This window comes from Nyctibius grandis, chromosome 5 (assembly GCF_013368605.1).
Source record: "Nyctibius grandis isolate bNycGra1 chromosome 5, bNycGra1.pri, whole genome shotgun sequence".
NCBI lineage: Eukaryota > Metazoa > Chordata > Aves > Nyctibiiformes > Nyctibiidae > Nyctibius > Nyctibius grandis.
In genome coordinates this window covers 32,173,089-32,191,856 of record NC_090662.1, presented here as the reverse complement: position 1 = coordinate 32,191,856, position 18,768 = coordinate 32,173,089, and the positions used below count along the sequence as shown (strand labels likewise).

General features: G+C 44.4%; 1 protein-coding gene across 2 annotated transcripts; it reads left to right on the top strand.

Moving 5' to 3' along the window:
* The first annotated feature begins 1,651 nt into the window (after positions 1-1,651).
* On the top strand, positions 1,652-17,688 carry IFRD1 (interferon related developmental regulator 1). Of its 2 annotated transcripts, XM_068401081.1 has the most exons (13): positions 1,652-1,964; positions 4,120-4,224; positions 5,175-5,256; positions 5,705-5,829; positions 6,127-6,284; positions 11,111-11,161; positions 11,254-11,432; positions 11,539-11,647; positions 13,604-13,738; positions 14,988-15,116; positions 16,099-16,194; positions 16,985-17,030; positions 17,498-17,688. In XM_068401081.1, exons 1-13 carry the CDS (start codon positions 1,919-1,921, stop codon positions 17,530-17,532), a joined length of 1,296 nt encoding a protein of 431 aa, XP_068257182.1. In that variant the 5' UTR covers positions 1,652-1,918; the 3' UTR covers positions 17,533-17,688. The 2 variants fall into 2 exon arrangements, with proteins under 2 accessions (XP_068257182.1, XP_068257181.1); XM_068401080.1 differs by having other exon boundaries at positions 16,985-17,688.
* The last annotated feature ends 1,080 nt before the right edge of the window (positions 17,689-18,768 follow it).

Sequence of the window (18,768 nt, the reverse complement as noted above, 5' to 3'; positions counted from 1 at the left end):
TTACAACTCCTTCACCTACTTACCTGGAAGGCTGTCCTCTGCTCTTAACATTTCATCCTGAAGGAGAAAAACTGGTGCCTCTGAGATACTCTTGTGTTGTCCTGTACACATTCAGTATGTACTGACTTCTCTTTCTGTTCTTAAATAGGATGCTAAAAGAACTGGCTAGAATTTCTCAGAAATTTGGCTCTCCCATGCCCAAGTAATTGCCCACAGGGAGGCTCACCTTGCCCAGTAATGCAAAACATGGGGCTCTACCAGCACCCACAGGTATCACAACTGACAGCCACCATGTTCTAGAAATAGACATGCCGAGCATTTCCTTATCAATATGCACAGATGGGTTACTAAACCCCACTGCCTTTATCTTTCATGCAGTATTTATGTAGAATTGTTGTGAAAGTTTACATTTCTGGAAGTCAGTGTAAACGTATTGCGTATGCAAAGGGATGCAAATAGTGTAATCATTGTTATGTCTTATGTAACTTCTCAGCATGTTCCGCAAAATTGTCTTCCCTCCCTCAAATAGTGCAGTACTGTTACGGCCCATCAGTGAGATTTCACAAACATCCACATTTCGAAAATAGTATAACTCAAACTCTTTCTGGTGGATAGGAATGCTATCTTATTTTTCTTTATTTGAAGTTTATTAGAAAACATTAAAAAAGCCCAGTTTTGGATTAAAAAATAGTGACAACAAAAGCGATGAAAAAAAAAGGATGAAAAAAAAAAGAGAAAAACCAGAGAAAGTCTGTATTGAAGCAGCAAGCTGCCTATCCCGTATCTACCCGTTTCCAAAGCACACAGCCGAACCCTGCTGGCATTTCCCTTGATCCCTACACTGCAGCCAGTGCCGGAGACGTCCCCGCACACCGACACCACTTCATACGGCAAACCCATGCGAAAGTTCCCCGCTGCCAGCGCCCAACACGGCGTGCGGCCCGATTTCACACACCGGCAGGCAGGACTCCGCACGGGCACAACCCCGCCGCTCCTTTGCCCGGGCCGCCCGGGCCTTCTCCCCGCCCCTCACGGCCTCAGATGCCCCCGCGCGGCGCCGGCAGCCCCGCTCCCGCCCGCAGGAGCAGCGGCGGACGCTGCGCTGCAGGGGGCACCTCTGCAGAGATCGGGCGGCTCTGCCCGCCGCCTCCCCGCCCGCAGCGCGGTATTTTTAGGCGCCCTGAGGAGGCGCCGCCCGTGAGGAACGGCAGGGCGGGGACGCGGCCAGCCCTCCCCCCCTCCGCCCCTCGTTCACCCCCACGGCCACCCCCCAGCAGCATCGCGCACGGCGCGGACTCCGGCGGCCGCTGCCAGCCCCCGCCGGCAGCCCACGGCCGCAGCCCAGCGCCGGCGGGGCGGGGCGGGCGGGTCAGGCCGGGCCGCCGCCACCCGCCCCCCCGTTGGCTGGCGGCCAAGCCCGCCGCTCCCAGCGTGCACCGCGGCGTGGCGCGCGAAGCGCCGATGACGTCCCAGCCCCCCGCGCCGCTGGGTAGCAGAGGACCACGTCACGGCTGACGCGCCTGAGTCACCCGCTCGCTGTCGCAACGGCCGGCCATTGGTCGCGGCAACGGCGCGTCGCTTGGCCCCGCCCCCGCAGCCTGGCGGGCTATAAAAGCGGCGCCGGCGCCCCTTCCGCGCCTTTAGCCCCGGGTGTCTGAGAGGAGAAAGATGCATCGACTCCGCTCACGGGCCTCCACGGGGATTTCTGCCTTCGCCGCCGGTTCGTCCTTCGCCTGCTCTCGCCAGTCACCTCCGCTGCCCCGGCCCGGGAAGTCGGCCTCGCAGAGGCGTTGGAGTAAAAAGCGGCCCTGCTCTTCCATCGGCTGATTGTCGCTGATTCCCGGGCGGGGGGGAGCAGAGAGACCGAGACCCGGAGAGGGGCCGCGGGAGCCGAGCCGAACCGAGCGCCGCTGCGACCATGCCCAAGCCTAAGAAGCGGGGGAGCAACCACCAGCGCGGAGCCGGTGAGCGCGGCCGGGCCAGCGGACGGGGGCTCGGAGCGGGCGGCCCCGCGGGGCGCGGAGTTCACCCGACGTTTCCCGTGGCCGCCCCGGCTCCCCGCGGGGCTAGCGGGAAAGCGGCAGGACGGACAGGCGCGGCCGCGAAGCTCCCAGCCGGGCGGGACGGAGCTGGAGCCGGAACCAGGCTCGGCTCGGCCCGGGCCGGGCGGCGCCGCCGGGCTGACAGGAGCCGGCCCCGAAACCGCCACCTCACGCCGTTTGCGCGCATGCGCCCGGCGGCGCGGGCGGCCCCCGGGGAGGTGGCGGGCGGCGGCCGTGCCTGGCGCCGCCGGCGTCCCGCAGCGCCCGAAGGACGGCGGCGCCGGCCCCGCTGGGCGCCTCCTGGCCGCCGCGGTCGCGGGTGGCGGCCGGTTGGCCCTAGGGCAGTACGAGGAGCCGGGCTGCGGCGGGGGAGGCCGGGCCCGCCGGGTGCTTGCGGCCCGGGGGCAGCGTTAAAGACGCTGGGGAGCGTCCCCGGCACGCACGGCCCGCGGTGTCGGCGCTGCTGCACCGCCGCCAGCGTGGGCCCTTCGGGGCGGGGGGGACGGCTCCTGCTGCTGCTGTCAGTCCGGTATCTCTGGTGTCTGGTGTGGCTGCATGTCAGCACTGTGCTCCAAAAGGCTGCAGGATCTTTAAAAAAAACCTTCTTAGCCTAAAAGAGGATATTCGAAAAGAAACAATCTTCGTACAGATCCAGGATGTGTGGGGCTGAGGTCCTGATGCCTGGTAGCACGGAGATTTTGTGGGCTGGTGAGAAATTTCGCTTTGGGCTACCATAGCTGTGAGCAGAGTCTGTCTCTCTAGTATCAAATGGTCAGGAAGTGACCAATTCACAGGGTCTTTCTGCAGCTGCTTTTATTTTAGTTTGTGAAGAGCTGGCAGTCATTCTTGCCACTTCTCCCATTGAACTTCCCTGCTTGACATCACTAGAAGCAAGAAGGTGGCCATGCCAGAGCTCTGAGCTTCCAAGTTTCTTGATCTGTGCATTGGCTAATGTTTGTCCTTTGTAACTATAGGAAACATCAAGGGTTATGGTGAGTGACACAAGTAGATGGTTTGCAGCTGAGAGCTGCAAAACCTCTGAAGTGTGAATTTGACTTTATTGGAAAGCACTTCAACAGTGATCAACTCGAGGTGGATTCTGCCTAGATAAAAATGCTTTTTAGGGGTCTTGGTAGTCGGGAAGCCTGCCTGACTGGCAAGCACTGTGCACTTTCTCCTTAAGTAATTTAGAATCAATTGTACCACAAAAAAACAGGTGGAAGAGCAGAATTCTGAGTTCTGTAGCTGACATTCAGGAAACGTTGGAGAAATAACAGTAAAACTATTCTTTTGTTAATCAACTTCAGTAGATGCAAATCAAGGGCTAGGATAGGACAGCAGTAGAAGTTACAGTATTATCAGGTCAAACTTCTCCAACTCTTAATACTGTAACAATAAGATACAGGTATGAAAAGTTGTGGAGATGAGCACTGGTGAAAATAATACTGCTTTCTTCAAAAAGACTGAAGTTACTGAACCGAGGCCTTCTTGATCTTGAGAGGGAAAACTTTTTGCCCCTGTTGAAGCATTTGATGTTCTGGCTTGTATTTGTAATTCAGTATTAAAATAGGATTGGCCATTGCTGATGCTGCACATACTACACTTAATCCCGTAAATCCTGCATTGAACTGGGTAGCATATGTTTGCCTAAATGTATAACTTATCCTGGCTTGAAGTCCCTGAAAACTGAACAATAAAGTTTGTATGGCAGTTTTTTTAGGTAGCTCATCCTGATGGTTAAATTAATATAGAGCTGTTTTGAAAGTGCAGTCACAGGAAACTGCGGTAACTTGAAGTTGATTGAAGAAAGATCCTAAATGTAGATTTAGGAATTCTGCCAGTGCTTTGAAAGCTGGGTGGGCTCTTCCCCACCCTTCACAAATGATCTTCCAGAACAGAGCCCACTAAGCCTTCAGAACAGGTGGGAGTAAAGGACCTAGCAGAGGAAAGAAATGTGCTTTTCATTCTGGGTCCAGGAGAGTGAATCTGTTGGGAGGGTTAAATTGTACTTTTGATGTTTGGATCTTCCTTTTGCATATGAAAAATGACAGAACTATTATATTTGACTTTCCTTAAGGTGGTCAGCCCAGAAATGTGCAGCCTTTTAGTGATGAAGATGCTTCAATTGAAACTATGAGCCACTGCAGTGGCTTCAGTGATCCTGCTAGCTTCACTGAGGATGGTATGTTCTTTCATTTGTATCTATTCATCTTTTTAAAAACATAAAATCTGAGTTGACTTAAGAGTTTAAGTACTAGACTGTAAGTAGCAGTAGCAAAATAATGACATTCTGTTAAGCACTATATGATTGTTAATCTAGTGGCTATCCTTCTGTTTGATAAGAATATACTGCAGGTTTCGTGAGCCTCTCATGAAACTATTAGACTTCTTTCTATTGGAATGATACAATTCTAACTTTTGCAGACAGTAAGAATTTGAAGGTGCATTATAAGACATTGATTTTCATAACACATAGTTGAGGTGGTAAGAACTGCAGAAGAGTTTGGGATGGAAAGAGTCATGTTTGCCTGTTTTGAACTAGATTTGTGCTTTGTCTCCACTACTGTTGCTGCAACCTAGGCTGCTCTAATGTCATTTTGTTGGGAGAAAGGGATCTGAAAGCCTGCTACAGGGAGATAAAGCAGGGAGCCTTCCATACCTGCTTGCTACTCTTTTAACTGAGCTGCTGTTGCAGAGGCATCTGAAGTTATGCCAGACAGGACAGGCTGCTTAGTACCTACTGCATCAACAGTGAACATCCTGCTGTACTCCAGGGGCTGATGTAGTGGACTGGATGAAAATGTGCTGCTGACAGGATTGGCTGATGGGTGTCAGTTGTAGCAAATGTATGTAAGACCTCATGAGCTCCCTCATTCATTCTTGGCTCATGTAAGAAGCAGGTATAGAAACAGCATAGGTGTGTCAATAGATCAATTTTTATAAAAGTATTTTAAGGGCAGTTTGATGTAGTATGCTTAACACCATTCTGTTGCTGTAATACTGAACAATTCTGTGGTTACTGTCTATGTTAATCTGCTTTCTTATTAGTATTAAAAATGTTAAGTGTTGGATATTACTGTGTCTGCTGATAAAATGTGTATCAGTAGGACTAAATTATTTCCTCTGGATTAGGGCCTGAAGTTGACGAAGAAGCCACTCAAGAAGACTTAGAATACAAATTGAAGGGATTTATTGATCTTACGTTGGACAAGAGGTATAGTACGCTTTGAAGAAATGCATTTGTACATTGTTTTCTGGCTTCCTCTGATATAATAAGGGAAATGCACATCAAACTTTTTAATGTGCTTACTGAAATTACAGTTATTTTGTGCTGGGGAGGACTTGCTTTTCTTCTGGATCTGAAAAGACCTGTTTCCTTCCACCAAGTTTTTGGATAAGTGAGAGTCAGACTTTCCTTTCCTAATAGCTTGAAGTCAAGTGACTTTGTTTCTAACTTGGTGTACTATTGTGAACTCTTATCTCCAACCTACATTTCTCTGTCCTTGAGGAAGGAGGCAATTCATAGTATTTCATACTTCATAGTGCTGCTGTGGGTTACTCTTCTGTTGGGTGCAGACAAATATAAACTACCATAAAAACAAAGGCTGAGCTTTAACTGATGGGTGCTGATTTCAGGAGGTCTTCCTTCTCTCTTCTAACAGTGCAAAGACAAGACAAGCAGCTCTTGAAAGTCTGAAAAGTGCTTTTTCTTCTAAAATACTATATGAATTTGTCATGGAAAGGAGAATGACACTAACTGATAGCATTGAACGCTGCATAAAGAAAGGTAATGAACATGCTTGCTATTAGAAAGCAGTAATCCCCATGAAATAGCTTATGGTTTAAAAGGAATTAAGACTGTGAGTACTTCTCTAGTACTTTATAGAGTGCTTAATTTAGTTATATTAACAACATTCCTTTTTTGAATTTAGATGTTACATTTTAACTAACTTAGAACATTAACTGAAATTATCTTCTGTCTGTTGTTTTCTGAATTTCCACTTGCAAGTTTTCAGACGAATTATCTTTAAAGGAAGGAAGCAACGCACAAAGTGATTACTCATCATAGCATGTTAATCTCTAGGTAAGAGCGACGAACAGTGTGCAGCTGCCGGACTGGCGTGTCTTCTGTGTGTGCAGATCGGGTCAGGAATTGAAAGTGAAGAAATTTTTAAGACCCTTGGTCCACTTCTGAAGAAGATTGTCTGTGATGGAACAGCCAGTATCCAAGCCAGACAGGCTGTAAGTATAAAATGTTTATTTGTCAGGCAGGGACAAAGGGCAGTTTTTGACCATCTCACTGTTGTGTAATCCATAACTAAAGGTTACTACACTAGTGTAAACTCATAATGTTAACGTATGCTCTGAATGATGCATAGCAGTTTTCACTGGCTTAAAAAGTTCCACCTAAAGGTTGAACGTCATTTTCTTCAACCTAGGGACTTCCTTGAAGAGCTGTTACATCTAGTACTTTTAAGTGCCTTAACTCAGTGTTGCAGTCACAGAATCACAGAATCACAGAATCACAGAATGTTAGGGATTGGAAGGGACCTCGAAAGATCATCTAGTCCAATCCCCCTGCCGGGGCAGGATTGCCTAGACCATATCACACCGGAACGCGTCCAGGCGGGTTTTGAATGTCTCCAGAGAAGGAGACTCCACAACCTCTCTGGGCAGCCTGTTCCAGTGTTCGGTCACCCTCACCGTAAAGAAGTTTTTCCTCAAATTTAAGTGGAACCTCCTGTGCTCCAGCTTGCACCCATTGCCCCGTGTCCTGTCAAGGGATGTCACTGAGAAGAGCCTGGCTCCATCCTCTTGACACTTGCCCTTTACATATTTATAAACATTAATGAGGTCACCCCTCAGTCTCCTCTTCTCTAAGCTAAAGAGACCCAGCTCCCTCAGCCTCTCCTCATAAGGGAGATGTTCCACCCCCTTAATCATCTTCGTGGCTCTGTGCTGGACTCTCTCTAGCAGTTCCCTGTCCTTCTTGAACTGAGGGGCCCAGAACTGGACACAATATTCCAGATGCGGCCTCACCAGGGCAGAGTAGAGGGGGAGGAGAACCTCTCTCGACCTGCTGACCACACCCCGTCTAATACACCCCAGGATGCCATTGGCCTTCTTGGCCACAAGGGCACACTGCTGGCTCATGGTCATCCTGTTGTCCACTAGGACCCCCAGGTCCCTTTCCCCTACGCTGGTCTCCAACAGCTCTGCCCCCAACTTGTACTGGTACATGGGGTTGTTCTTGCCCAGATGCAGGACTCTACACTTGCCCTTGTTATATTTCATTAAATTTCTCCCCGCCCAACTCTCCAGCCTGTCTAGGTCCCTCTGAATGGCTGCGCAGCCTTCCGGCACATCAGGCACTCCTCCCAGTTTTGTGTCATCAGCGAACTTGCTGACAGCGCACTCTAATCCCTCATCCAAGTCATTAATGAATATATTGAATAGAACTGGTCCCAGAACCGACCCTTGCGGAACTCCGCTAGACACAGACCTCCAACTGGACTCTGTCCCATTGACCACCACTCTCTGGCTTCTTTCCTTCAGCCAGTTCACAATCCACCTCACTACCCGATCATCCAGACCACACTTCCCCAGTTTAGCTGCGAGGATGCTGTGGGAGACCGTGTCAAACGCTTTACTGAAATCGAGGTAGACCACATCCACAGCTTTACCATCATCTATCCACCGGGTAACATCCTCATAAAAGGCTATCAAGTTGGTTGAGCAAGACTTCCCGTTGGTGAAGCCATGCTGAGTGCCCCTAATGATCCCCCTATCCTTGATGTGCCTAGAGACAGCACCAAGAACAAGTTGCTCCATCACCTTTCCGGGGATGGAGGTGAGGCTGACCGGTCTATAGTTACCCGGGTCCTCCTTCCTGCCCTTTTTGAAGACTGGAGTGACATTCGCTTTCCTCCAGTCCTCAGGCACCTCTCCCGTTGCCCACGACTTAGCAAAGATGATGGAGAGTGGCCTAGCAATGACTTCCACAAGCTCCCTCAGCACCCGCGGGTGCATCCCATCAGGGCCCATGGATTTATGGACGTCCAGGTTGCTTAATTGGTCCCTGACCCAGCCCTCATCAACCAAGACAGATTCCTCCTCTATCCTGACTTCTTCTGAGGCCTCAGGGGTCTGGGGCTCCTCAGGACAGCCTCCAACAGTATAGACAGAGGCAAAGAAGGCATTCAGTAACTCCGCCTTCTTTTTATCCTCTGTCTCCAGGACCCCCACCTCATTCATCAGTGGGCCTACATTGCCTCTAGTGTTGGCTTTACCTGCAATGTATTTGAAGAAGCCCTTTCTGTTGTCCTTGACCTCTCTTGCAAGGTTTAATTCCAAGGAGGCCTTAGCTTTCCTAGTTGCCTCCCTACATCCTCTGACAACAGACTTATATTCCTCCCAAGTGGCCAGCCCCTCCTTCCACGATCTGTACACCCTTTTCTTCCACTTGAGTTTGCCCAGCAGTTCCCTGTTTAACCATGCAGGTCTCCTGGTACCCTTCCTTGACTTCCTACCTGCTGGGATGCTCTGATCTTGAGCTCGGAAGAAGCAGTCCTTGAATGCTAACCAACTATCTTGGGCCCCCTTACCTTCTAGTACCCTGTCCCATGGGATTTCCCCTAGCAATTGCTTGAAAAGGCCAAAGTTGGCCCTCCTGAAGTTCAGGGTTGCGATTCTGCTAGCTATTCTGTTCCTGCCACATGAGATCCTGAACTCTACCATCTCATGGTCACTACAACCAAGGCTGCCCTCAACCTTCACCTCTTCAACCAGACCCTCCTTGTTAGTGAGGATCAGATCCAGCAGCGCTCCTCTCCTAGTTGGCTCATCCACCATTTGCATCAGAAAGTTATCATCAACGCACTGGAGGAACCTCCTGGACTGAGGATGGCTGGCTGAGTAGGCCTCCCAGCAAATATCAGGGTAGTTGAAATCTCCCATGACAACCAGGCCCTGTAATTGAGAGACTGCTCTCAGCTGCCTGTAGAAGGCCTCATCACCGTCCTCATCCTGATCCGGTGGCCTGTAATAGACACCCACAACAGTATCACCCCTGCCAGCCTGCCCCTTAATTCGCACCCACAAACTCTCAACTCGCTCCTGATCCGCCCCTGGACAGAACTCAATACATTCTAGCTGCTCGCTCACATAAAGAGCAACTCTACCACCTCTCCTTAGTGGCCTGTCTTTCCTGAACAGGACATAGCCATCCATGACCACATTCCAGTCATGCGAGGTGTCCCACCAAGTCTCTGTGATTGCCACTAAATCATAGCCCCCCGACCGAACACGGATTTCTAACTCCTCCTGCTTATTCCCCATGCTGCGTGCATTGGTGTACAGGCATTTCAGGGAGCGAGCTGGGCACACTGATTTCATCCCAGATTCACCCCCTGATTTCACCCCAGGGGGATGGGGGGCCTCCTGGTCTACCTCAACACTAGAGCGTTGCCCCAGTGGTGCAAGCCCAGCTACCACCCCATCCCCCTTCGAATCTAGATTAAAGCTCTCCGAATGAGCCCTGCTAATTCCTGTCCCAGAACCCTTTTGCCCCTACGACATAAACCTTCCCCATGTATCACTGTCACGCCTGTTGTCTTATAAAACCAGCCATTATCAAAGAACCCAAAGCCCTGCCTGTAGCACCAGTCTCGTAGCCAGGTGTTGATAGAGAGAATCCTACTATTCCAAACAACGTCATCACCTGAAAATGGAAGGAGGGAGGAGAAAACAACTTGTGCCTCAGACTCTTTCACCAACCGTCCTAGGGCCTTGTAGTCTTTCTTCATCCCCCTCAGACTACGGGATGCAGCTTCTTCCCCACCTGTCTGGAAGATCAGCAGGGGGTAGTAGTCTGTGGCCTTCACCAGGTTGGGGAGTTGCCTGGTGATATCCCTGATTCGGGCTCCAGGCAGGCTGCAGACCTCCCTGTGATGGGGACATCACAGTCTCTGTACTGCAGTACTGAGGGCTAGTAGTGAAGTTCTGTAGGAAAAAAAAAAAAACACGAAAGTTTTTGCACTGACTGATGTATCCTTCCTCTATTAATTTTAACTTCTTTAACAGCAGAGGAATGTTAGTTATGCAAATATATTTTATATATGCTAAAATTACATACAGGAGATATAGAACTACTTACTTGATACATTCATACTACCAAAAGTATTTTAAGTTTTTCACCCATTCATCTCGTCTATACATCAGCGGTATACTTGAAATGTTGACTGAACACAGTCTAAAGCTCTTGCGAAGAGTTTTTTTTTAAACTTCAGAGTTTTAACTAATATTCTCCAACTTGCCTTTATCATTACCTAGCTGGCTGCTTCTCCAATTTTACTCAAACTGCGTTACAATAGATATTGTCAGCTGGAAGAGGAGGTAGTGTTAGCTCAACAGCTGTTGTTTCTACAAACAAACAAAAGCTATTAAAGCTTGTCCTGTTTTAAGTGTAGTTTTGCGTCCTGTGTGGTTAGTGCAAACATCACTTTCAAACATTTTTTCCTTGATCTTTGTAAGAGGAGACTGAGTAGAATATGGGGACTAGGGAAGAGATGTGTAGGACCTTGCAGGAAAAGTTGGAAAGTGCCAGGAAAGGTTCTTGAAGTCCAGTGTTCTCATGCCATTTAGTTGTAATAATGGGCAGAGAGGGGAAAATATTTCCCACAGCTGTGAATAAATACCATATGTCCATTACTTTTTTTCAGCATTATTTTTGCTAGTGAATCCTAGTGGGATTTAAAATGATTGGGTGAAAGGAGTGCTACATGCAGCTTTTTGGAGGGACTTTGTAAGCTATATTAAATAATACAGCATGAAAAGTGAAGGCTTGTGAGTAGTGTATGATGTAAAATTATCCTGAGAGTAGATGGGAACTGAGAGCTAACTGTTACAAAGGAGCTGAATTAAACAGTGTTGAAGACTTCTACTCTGCTAAGGTCTTAATCTCAAGTTTCCATTACTCCAGGTGCTGAATTTCAGAGATCAGAGTTTGAAGGTTTTGTCAACAGTAACATTAATGTCAAATACTGACACTTTTTTTCTTTTGTGTCTAGTGTGCAACCTGCTTAGGGATTTGCTGTTTCATTGTCACTGATGACATTACGGTGAGGATAAATAATTTTTTTTTTTAATAAATTGACAATATGAAAATACATGAATTTAAGCCACCTCCATGATCTTTTTTCCCCCTGTTCAGGAACTGTACTCTACTATGGAATGCCTGGAAAACATCTTCACAAAGGCCTATCAGCGAGATAGAGACACTAATGGTGTATCAAGTACCCATAATAGTGTGCTTCACATCAGTGCTCTCTTAGCATGGACACTATTGTTGACCATTTGTCCAATGAATGAAGTGAAGAAGAAAATTGAAATGTGAGTATCTTTCTTGGAAAAAAAAAATTGTAATGACTGGTTTTATATGCAATGAAGCAGTGTCAACAAAATTTACATGTTAATGAACTTGTGACTTACTCCTTAGGCACTTGCATAAACTTCCAAGTCTGCTGTCTTGTGATGATCTCAACATGAGAATAGCTGCTGGAGAAACACTAGCCCTTCTGTTTGAACTGGCACGCGAAACAGATGCTGTAAGTAGATGTCAGCAGCTAAATTTGCTTGCATTGGGATGATGACAAGACAAATTATTTAACCTGTGTTGCATAGCACCCCGGATCTCAACAAGTGGCAGATGATTCACTGGGTTATGTTCTTTGTAGGGAGTGCCCCAATCTAAGTGGGTATAGCAAAGATTCACAGCAATTTAGGTATCATTTTTACACTAATTTCCATATTGCAAACCAGGACCAATATGACAAAACCCACCAAGCAGTACTGAAGAGCAACTAGAAATGTAGTGGGCAAGCTGTAAAATCTAAATCCAACACCAACTTTTTAAAAAAAAAAAGTCCCTAGAGAGATTCCCGGATAAAAGGTTGTTGTTTACTGTAGTGGGAACACTCATTAAATACTTACACAGACAAGTTCCAGTGATTCACAACCTGCACAATTCTGTGCTCAGCTAAAAATCTGTCCTTCAGTAGAAACCATGTTGACTTCTAGTAGTGTTTTTTCAGTATCCTTATTTAGGTACCTTGAGAAGAATAACTAGTATTGCATGATGGTTTCACAGCATTTCTGACTGTTTTAGTTGGTTGGGGACTAGTCAGTCAATTTAAGGGGGGAGGTTTTGAAAGAATTTGCACAAATTTTGCACAGATACCAGTGTTGCTACATTTGGTGAGATTTCTTGGGGTTTGCTTTTGAGTTGGATTAGGTGCAAGCTTCTTGGTATTACCTCATACACAGCTAAACTTGCCTATACATTCTTGAATATGCCTTACGAATTTCTGAACTGTTTTCTTGACAGCACTGAGGGAAACAGTCTCCACTTACCCACGGCACCATTTGGGAGAGCTGCCTGAATGGCTCTGAGCTTGATCAAGGCTGCTGTGCTTTGCCAGAACACTGTCCAAAGGGAAAAGATAACTCCAATTGAGTCAGGATACACAACACACTAACACTGCATAATCTCAAACAATATCGTGAGACTTCTGTATGATTGCAAACAACAGGGATTTAAGTCTCTTCGCTATGAAAGGCAACTTTGAAAGACAAAAAAAAAAGAGAGACTGGAACTTGATCCTTTATTTGGTTAAACTGACTGCAAGTAACTAAAATCTTAAAATGCATTAATGAATGAGACTATATTCACTAAAAATCTCTCCTGTTCCATTGAGGAAACACCCCTTTGATCATTACAAATGATTCTCTTTGGATCCTTAACAATCAGCGCAGATTAAAAATGCTTACTGTGGTTTGCCTTTGACCAATTTCCTTCAGAAAGCATGCAGTAAGCTCAGCCTAGTCAGTTGACATGACGAAACATTCAGACTAAAAAAAAAAGCACCACAAAAACTTGTTTTTACATAAATTTACATACATTCTTACCAATCCAGGTAAACTACTGCTGAATTAGTAAATGGAAAAAACATTTCCTGCTAAACAATTATGCATTAAAGTTTACTTGGAGTGTTTTGTTAAGCGTTTTTTAAAAACTGCTTTCTAATTTTCCAGCCCATACAAGACTTATGACTAAATAGTCTGTACTGTCAGTCTGATGGTGTCTCACGATCCATCTCCAGCAGCAAGAATTCTGTGTTAATAACTTGAAAGTGCCCTCAGCTTGCTGGCAGGAGTGGCAACCAAGTTCAGCAGATCAGTTAGGCAGTTTGAGTCCCTTGGAGTTACGGAGCAGAACAGATTGACAGGTACATACACACACTGAAGGAGCTGTCCTGTTTCATGTGGCTCTGACTACCAGGATGGAGTTTGGTAGTGTCCTACTTAGGTAAACTGGATGCTGTGACTTTGTTCTTCCTGGCTTTAATGCTGCAGGTGGAACTACAGGAAGTTAGTGCCATCTGTCTCTTTAAGTAACAAAGTAGCAGGTGGTAGAGGATTTCGAGAGATCCATTTTCCTATTTGCAGGGAAAGATGTTAAGGCCAGAACTAAAAAAAAAATTTTTTTTTTTGTTTTGGACTAGGATTTCTTTTATGAAGATATGGAACTTCTAACAGAGAAACTAAGAGCTCTGGCTACTGATGGAAACAAGCACCGAGCCAAAGTAGACAAAAGAAAGCAGCGATCTGTCTTCAGGGATGTTCTACGAGCTGTTGAGGTGATTCTTTTGTCTTACTTTGAATGTCTGGATTGTAACTACATAGTGTACAATTTAGCAAAAATTGTTTTATTATTCAATAGGATTACCGTTTCAGTGAAAGTAACAGGAAAACTTATTTCAAACGAGATTTCAAATTCTGATCACTTATGTGAAATATAACTGCTGTTTCAGGAATGTAGAACAAAAAAGTCAAACTTTGTTTATTTTGCTCTAAACTTGACTTCCATATTGAAGAGTTGTTTTTTTTTTTTCTTTAAAGAAGGCTGAACATTGCACTGTAAATACTAAATTTGTTTTATTTTATACCATGAGCAAATTTTTTTTCATGGAAAACTTTGTAGGCCATCCAAAGTAGTATCCTGAATTCTGTGAGAAGGTTCGTTGTAAAATCTCTCATTGAACTGCTGTGCATAATAAAAAGCAATTTAGTAGTAAGATACATTTCCAAATGGCACTTCTGTCAGGGGCCAAAGAAGTGTTTATGTATGGGGCGGAGTTGTTGTCCTAATTGTTATGCTGTAATCTTCTGGTTTCCCATATGCAGATTAAGAGAACAATACACAAAGCAGGACTCTAAAAATGACAGTGACATAACTTCTGAGTAAAGCCTCCAAGACAAATGTCAAACTTCTGTCACTTTGGATTATTTGTTATCTTACACCTCTCAAACGAGATTTTTTACTTGTCAGATAATTATTTTTTACATTGCTGCATGGGTAAGACCAATTAAATATTAATTGACATTCAGAACGGTTAAACATCTCAGAAGCTAAGAAGGCCTTGAAGTTATTTGGAGTCACCTTTGAGATTCTGCCTGTAGAAGAATCTGAGTCATTTACTAGCACTTGTTACATTCCATTGTCACAAATATATCTCACTGCACTTGAAAGGTGGGGACTAAATGAGGCTTACAAACTGACTTAAGGGTGACTCCTCAGAACTGTTTTTTCTGGAGATAAGTCCAATTGTTAAAGTCATTTTAAAGATGAAAGTTAAGTGTTGGGGTTTTTTTTAAATGCTTTCTAACTTGAATGTCAGCTTCAAGTTTTATGTGAGATTTAACTTAAGATGTACATCAGTTTATGAATAAATACAATCCTTAGTATATGCATACTATATTATTTGGAAGGTTTTGGTGTGCCAAATTTGTTAATGAAAATAAAGTTCATTGAGACATACACAATTCCTAATATAAAAGACTGTTTTAATTAAAATCATGTATGTTGTTTCCTTTAATTTTGTGTAGGAGCGTGACTTTCCTACAGAGATGGTAAAGTTTGGGCCTGAGCGCATGTATATTGACTGCTGGGTTAAAAAACAAACTTATGATACCTTCAAGGAGATTCTGGGGTCGGGAATGCAATATCATTTGCAGGTGAGCTGCTGTTTGATACACGCTCAGGCTGTTGTTGCCTGGCTGGTTTCTTTGTAGTCATTCAGTCTGAATTACAAAATCATGAGTAGAACTTTGTGAAATGATGGGCTTTGCATTAGAAGCGTTGAAAGACAGCACTTACAAAACAAACTACAGTGAGCTAGAACTGTCTGGGTGAGCTGCCTGGGTGTGCTGGGTTAGCAATTAGAAGACTTCCCAAGAAGTAAGAGATTCAAGCTGACTGTCTTAGCTTCAGGGTTTTTCCTGAATCCTGCTCTCTTTCAGCAGAGTGGTGTAGTCATCTGGCTGCTATAAAGCTGCATGCCTCCACCCTTCCTGTTCAAGCCTGTAAAAAGGAATGCAAAGTTTTAGTCAAAAATAATGAACACAACTTGCAGCCCGATGGTGACAGCATTCCAGAAGGGAAGGGATAAGTCTTTATCTCTATTTTAGGAACTGCTTGTTTACTGATCATGTGTTTAGATACGTAGCAGAAGCAGGAACTGTAGCTTAGGAGTTATACACTCCCAAATTGCTATGATAATCATGGGGTTAAAGTCTTCAGCGTCAATTGCACTTCTGTGTGACTGCGGGAGCCCAGCCATGTAGCAGCTTTTCCAGATTTTTCAAATGCTACTTTTACAGCCAGATATTTTAAAATTGGTGTGTTGTGAAACCATACGGATCTGTGTCCAGCTGCCTAATCTCGTGTAGAGGATGGAACAGAACAGTGTCTAATGTGCTGGGACAAAAAAATCAATTGGGGGAGGGAATCTGTTTCTCTTCTCAAGAGGACATTTTTAGTTCTTAGCCTTATTCTGATTAAAGGAAGAAGTGTTCCCTGGCTTAATTGCAAAAAATGCTAAGATTTGTGTCAAATTGCTGCTATTTCGTACTGGAATACTTGATATTTAACAGTAGTCATTTCTGGAGACTTGATAATCAGAGGAGAAACTGATCATTTGATGTGTTTCTTGTTTAGTCAAATGACTTCCTTCGGAATGTATTTGAGCTTGGTCCACCAGTAATGCTAGATGCTGCAGCTCTTAAAACAATGAAGATATCCCGTTTTGAAAGGGTAAGTTATTGCACCTTAAGGCATTTTCTTTACTATACACTAATATATTTTCTCCTGAATTAAATGGTATTCCAAACATGCACTTTAGAAGCTGTCATCTTCAAACTTGTCACTTTAGTTCTAACAGTGCCCCATATTGTCCTGAATGAAACCAAACCTTGCTTGTGTGCGTCCTTGAGCTTTTATTTTAGATTTTCCACCAGGCATGTGTCTGCTACCGCTTTTCTCCAAAGCGGGTCTGAAGGTTCACTTGGTTGGTGATTGGTACCAGATTCATGCTCTGTACACGTGAAACTTGGGCTCTTAGGAGAGCCCTAGGTTTTTGGGTAGGGACCTACAGGAAGCCATAGAAACTGAGTCTTTACAAAAACAGTATCACGAACTCTCCAGTGTGAAATGGACACCAGGAGGATAACTTTGTTCTGTTGGTTGTGAATGTACTCAAATCATGTGTACAAACAATTTGTGGGATGGTGCTACCAAGTTTAATCCAGGGGGCAAACTTAACCTACGTTGTGTCTGTATGGTGTTCAAGACTGACCAGCTTCCAGAACTGCTCCTAGCTCAGCCTTTCTTATGCAGTCCAAGTTTCTTCTAAATGTATATATATTAAAATAAATCAGCTTTGGTGGAAAGGTTTCTAAAATTTCCACTAAAATTTCGGAAGGCCTAACAATTTACTTCAAATATTAATAAAAAGGTATTTTCAGCAGTTTATTAACATAAAAAAATCTTTAAAGGACATAAGCCTGTTGAACATCTCTGATTAATTTTTTCTTTTATTTTGTAGCACTTGTACAACTCTGCAGCATTCAAGGCTCGGACAAAGGCTAGAAGTAAATGTCGAGATAAAAGAGCAGACATGGGCGAATTTTTCTAGATCTCCTTTTCCATGGGGTTCAATTTTCATAATTAAAATAGATTTGTAACCTTTAAGTGAATTTTTTAATTTCTGTAGTCACAGTTTGCACTTGTTTACAGGGATGTTGTATAAAGTCTGTAAATATAATGCATGTTGTTGCTTAGTTGCATATATGCTGTATATAGATTGATGTAAGATTGGGTGCAGGGATACATTATAACACTTGCATTAGCTGCAGCTTCCTCCAAAGGTTGAGTATATTGTAACTGAACTGTTAAAGGGGGTGGACAACTGTAGTCAAATGCTGTGTGTCAGACTGGATTCCTTACTTTATATAAAGGTAATTAATTCATTGACCAAGTCTTTTGGTAAGAATGTGCTAATATGAAAAGATGAACTTGTTCATGTGAAGTTATTTTAGTAACTTCTTAAATTTTTCAGTGGCAGGTGGACAAAGAAATTTCTACATAGTATGACTTCATCCTGAAGGGGGCTATGAGGTTCAATTGCCTTCACTTACCGGGAAGTAGTGAATGAACAAATACTTGCCTCGATGTAAAATAAAACCAAGATTCTCATGTTCTGAAATTGGATGTTTAATTTTTGGAATAAAGATGTTTTTCACTGCTTGCTTTCTGTGTAAAAGTGATTACTACATGAATGAAGAGCTGGAACTGTAGCAAAACCTAAAGGCTTGAAACAGATGCATTTGTTTATTTACCCATTCAGGGATGTGGTTGGGTTAGTCTCAGTGCTTTAGTAGATGCTACATGAAACTGTACCTTGCTGTGTTTTGAAGGTATATCTTATTTACTTACGGTCTGCACAACAGCCTACTGTTGATTTGTCATCACTTTTGTAATCGTCAAATGTTTTCTACTTCTGGTACTGCAAAACATCTTGTCCCTTATCTTACAGCAGCCATTCCAGCTGCCTTGTTTCTGTCCTGTTGAAAACTATTCCTCTACCCTCAGTTTCTGGCTGTAGAGGACTGAAATGTGCCAGTAACTGACAACTGTCCTTAGGGATGATGCAGGGTTTATGTAATAAAGACACTAAAACCTAGATAGTTGGAGCTTCTGAACCAGAAGATCTATAAATAAAAGTGCTTGTTAGAATAAACATTCTTAAAAGGGTAGGTCAAGTTATCAGCAGAGGAGGTAAACCTTATACCCAAAAAAAACCCCTCCACCACACACTGTAAAAACTACTGCTTGCTCTGATAAGGGAAAGTTTGGTTTGGTGGTGTGGTGTTTTTTTGGGTTTTTTTTTCCCTTTTCTGATTATAGCAGAACCTATTCCAGAAAATCCACACAAGGTAATTAGTTGTACCTTCTAACTTACTTTTTTTTTTTTATTTTCTCAAATAATGCATTTTGTAGGAACTTCTTTGGCTTATGATACCAATTACTTAGGCTGTAACAAGACCTTCACATGAAATCTGTGCTATTATTGACGTGTGTTGCCAGTGCTAGTCGCACAAGTGGAGAAGAAACTTCTGATCCTTGAACTAGATGAAGCTGTTTACCTGTGTTTGCCCAGCCCCAGATGTTGCCCACTTTGACCTAAACTGTTCCCACAAGCCTACTGATCTCTCCCGTGGCTTCTGGGTAGTCCCCTTGGGCACGCTTTGCTAGTAGAAGGTAGCACTTTTGATAGCTTCTTGTTCTAGAATTGCTTTCTACAGCACCTCCAGGCAGGTGGCCAAGCAT

Excerpts from the sequence above, each read along its gene's own strand:
- IFRD1 (XM_068401080.1), top strand. The coding sequence starts at position 1,919 with ATGCCCAAGCCTAAGAAGCGGGGGAGCAACCACCAGCGCGGAGCCG. Across the intron at positions 6,285-11,110 it reads GTATCCAAGCCAGACAGGCT|TGTGCAACCTGCTTAGGGAT; the intron begins GTAAGTATAAAA and ends TTTTGTGTCTAG. Across the intron at positions 11,648-13,603 it reads TGGCACGCGAAACAGATGCT|GATTTCTTTTATGAAGATAT; the intron begins GTAAGTAGATGT and ends GTTTTGGACTAG.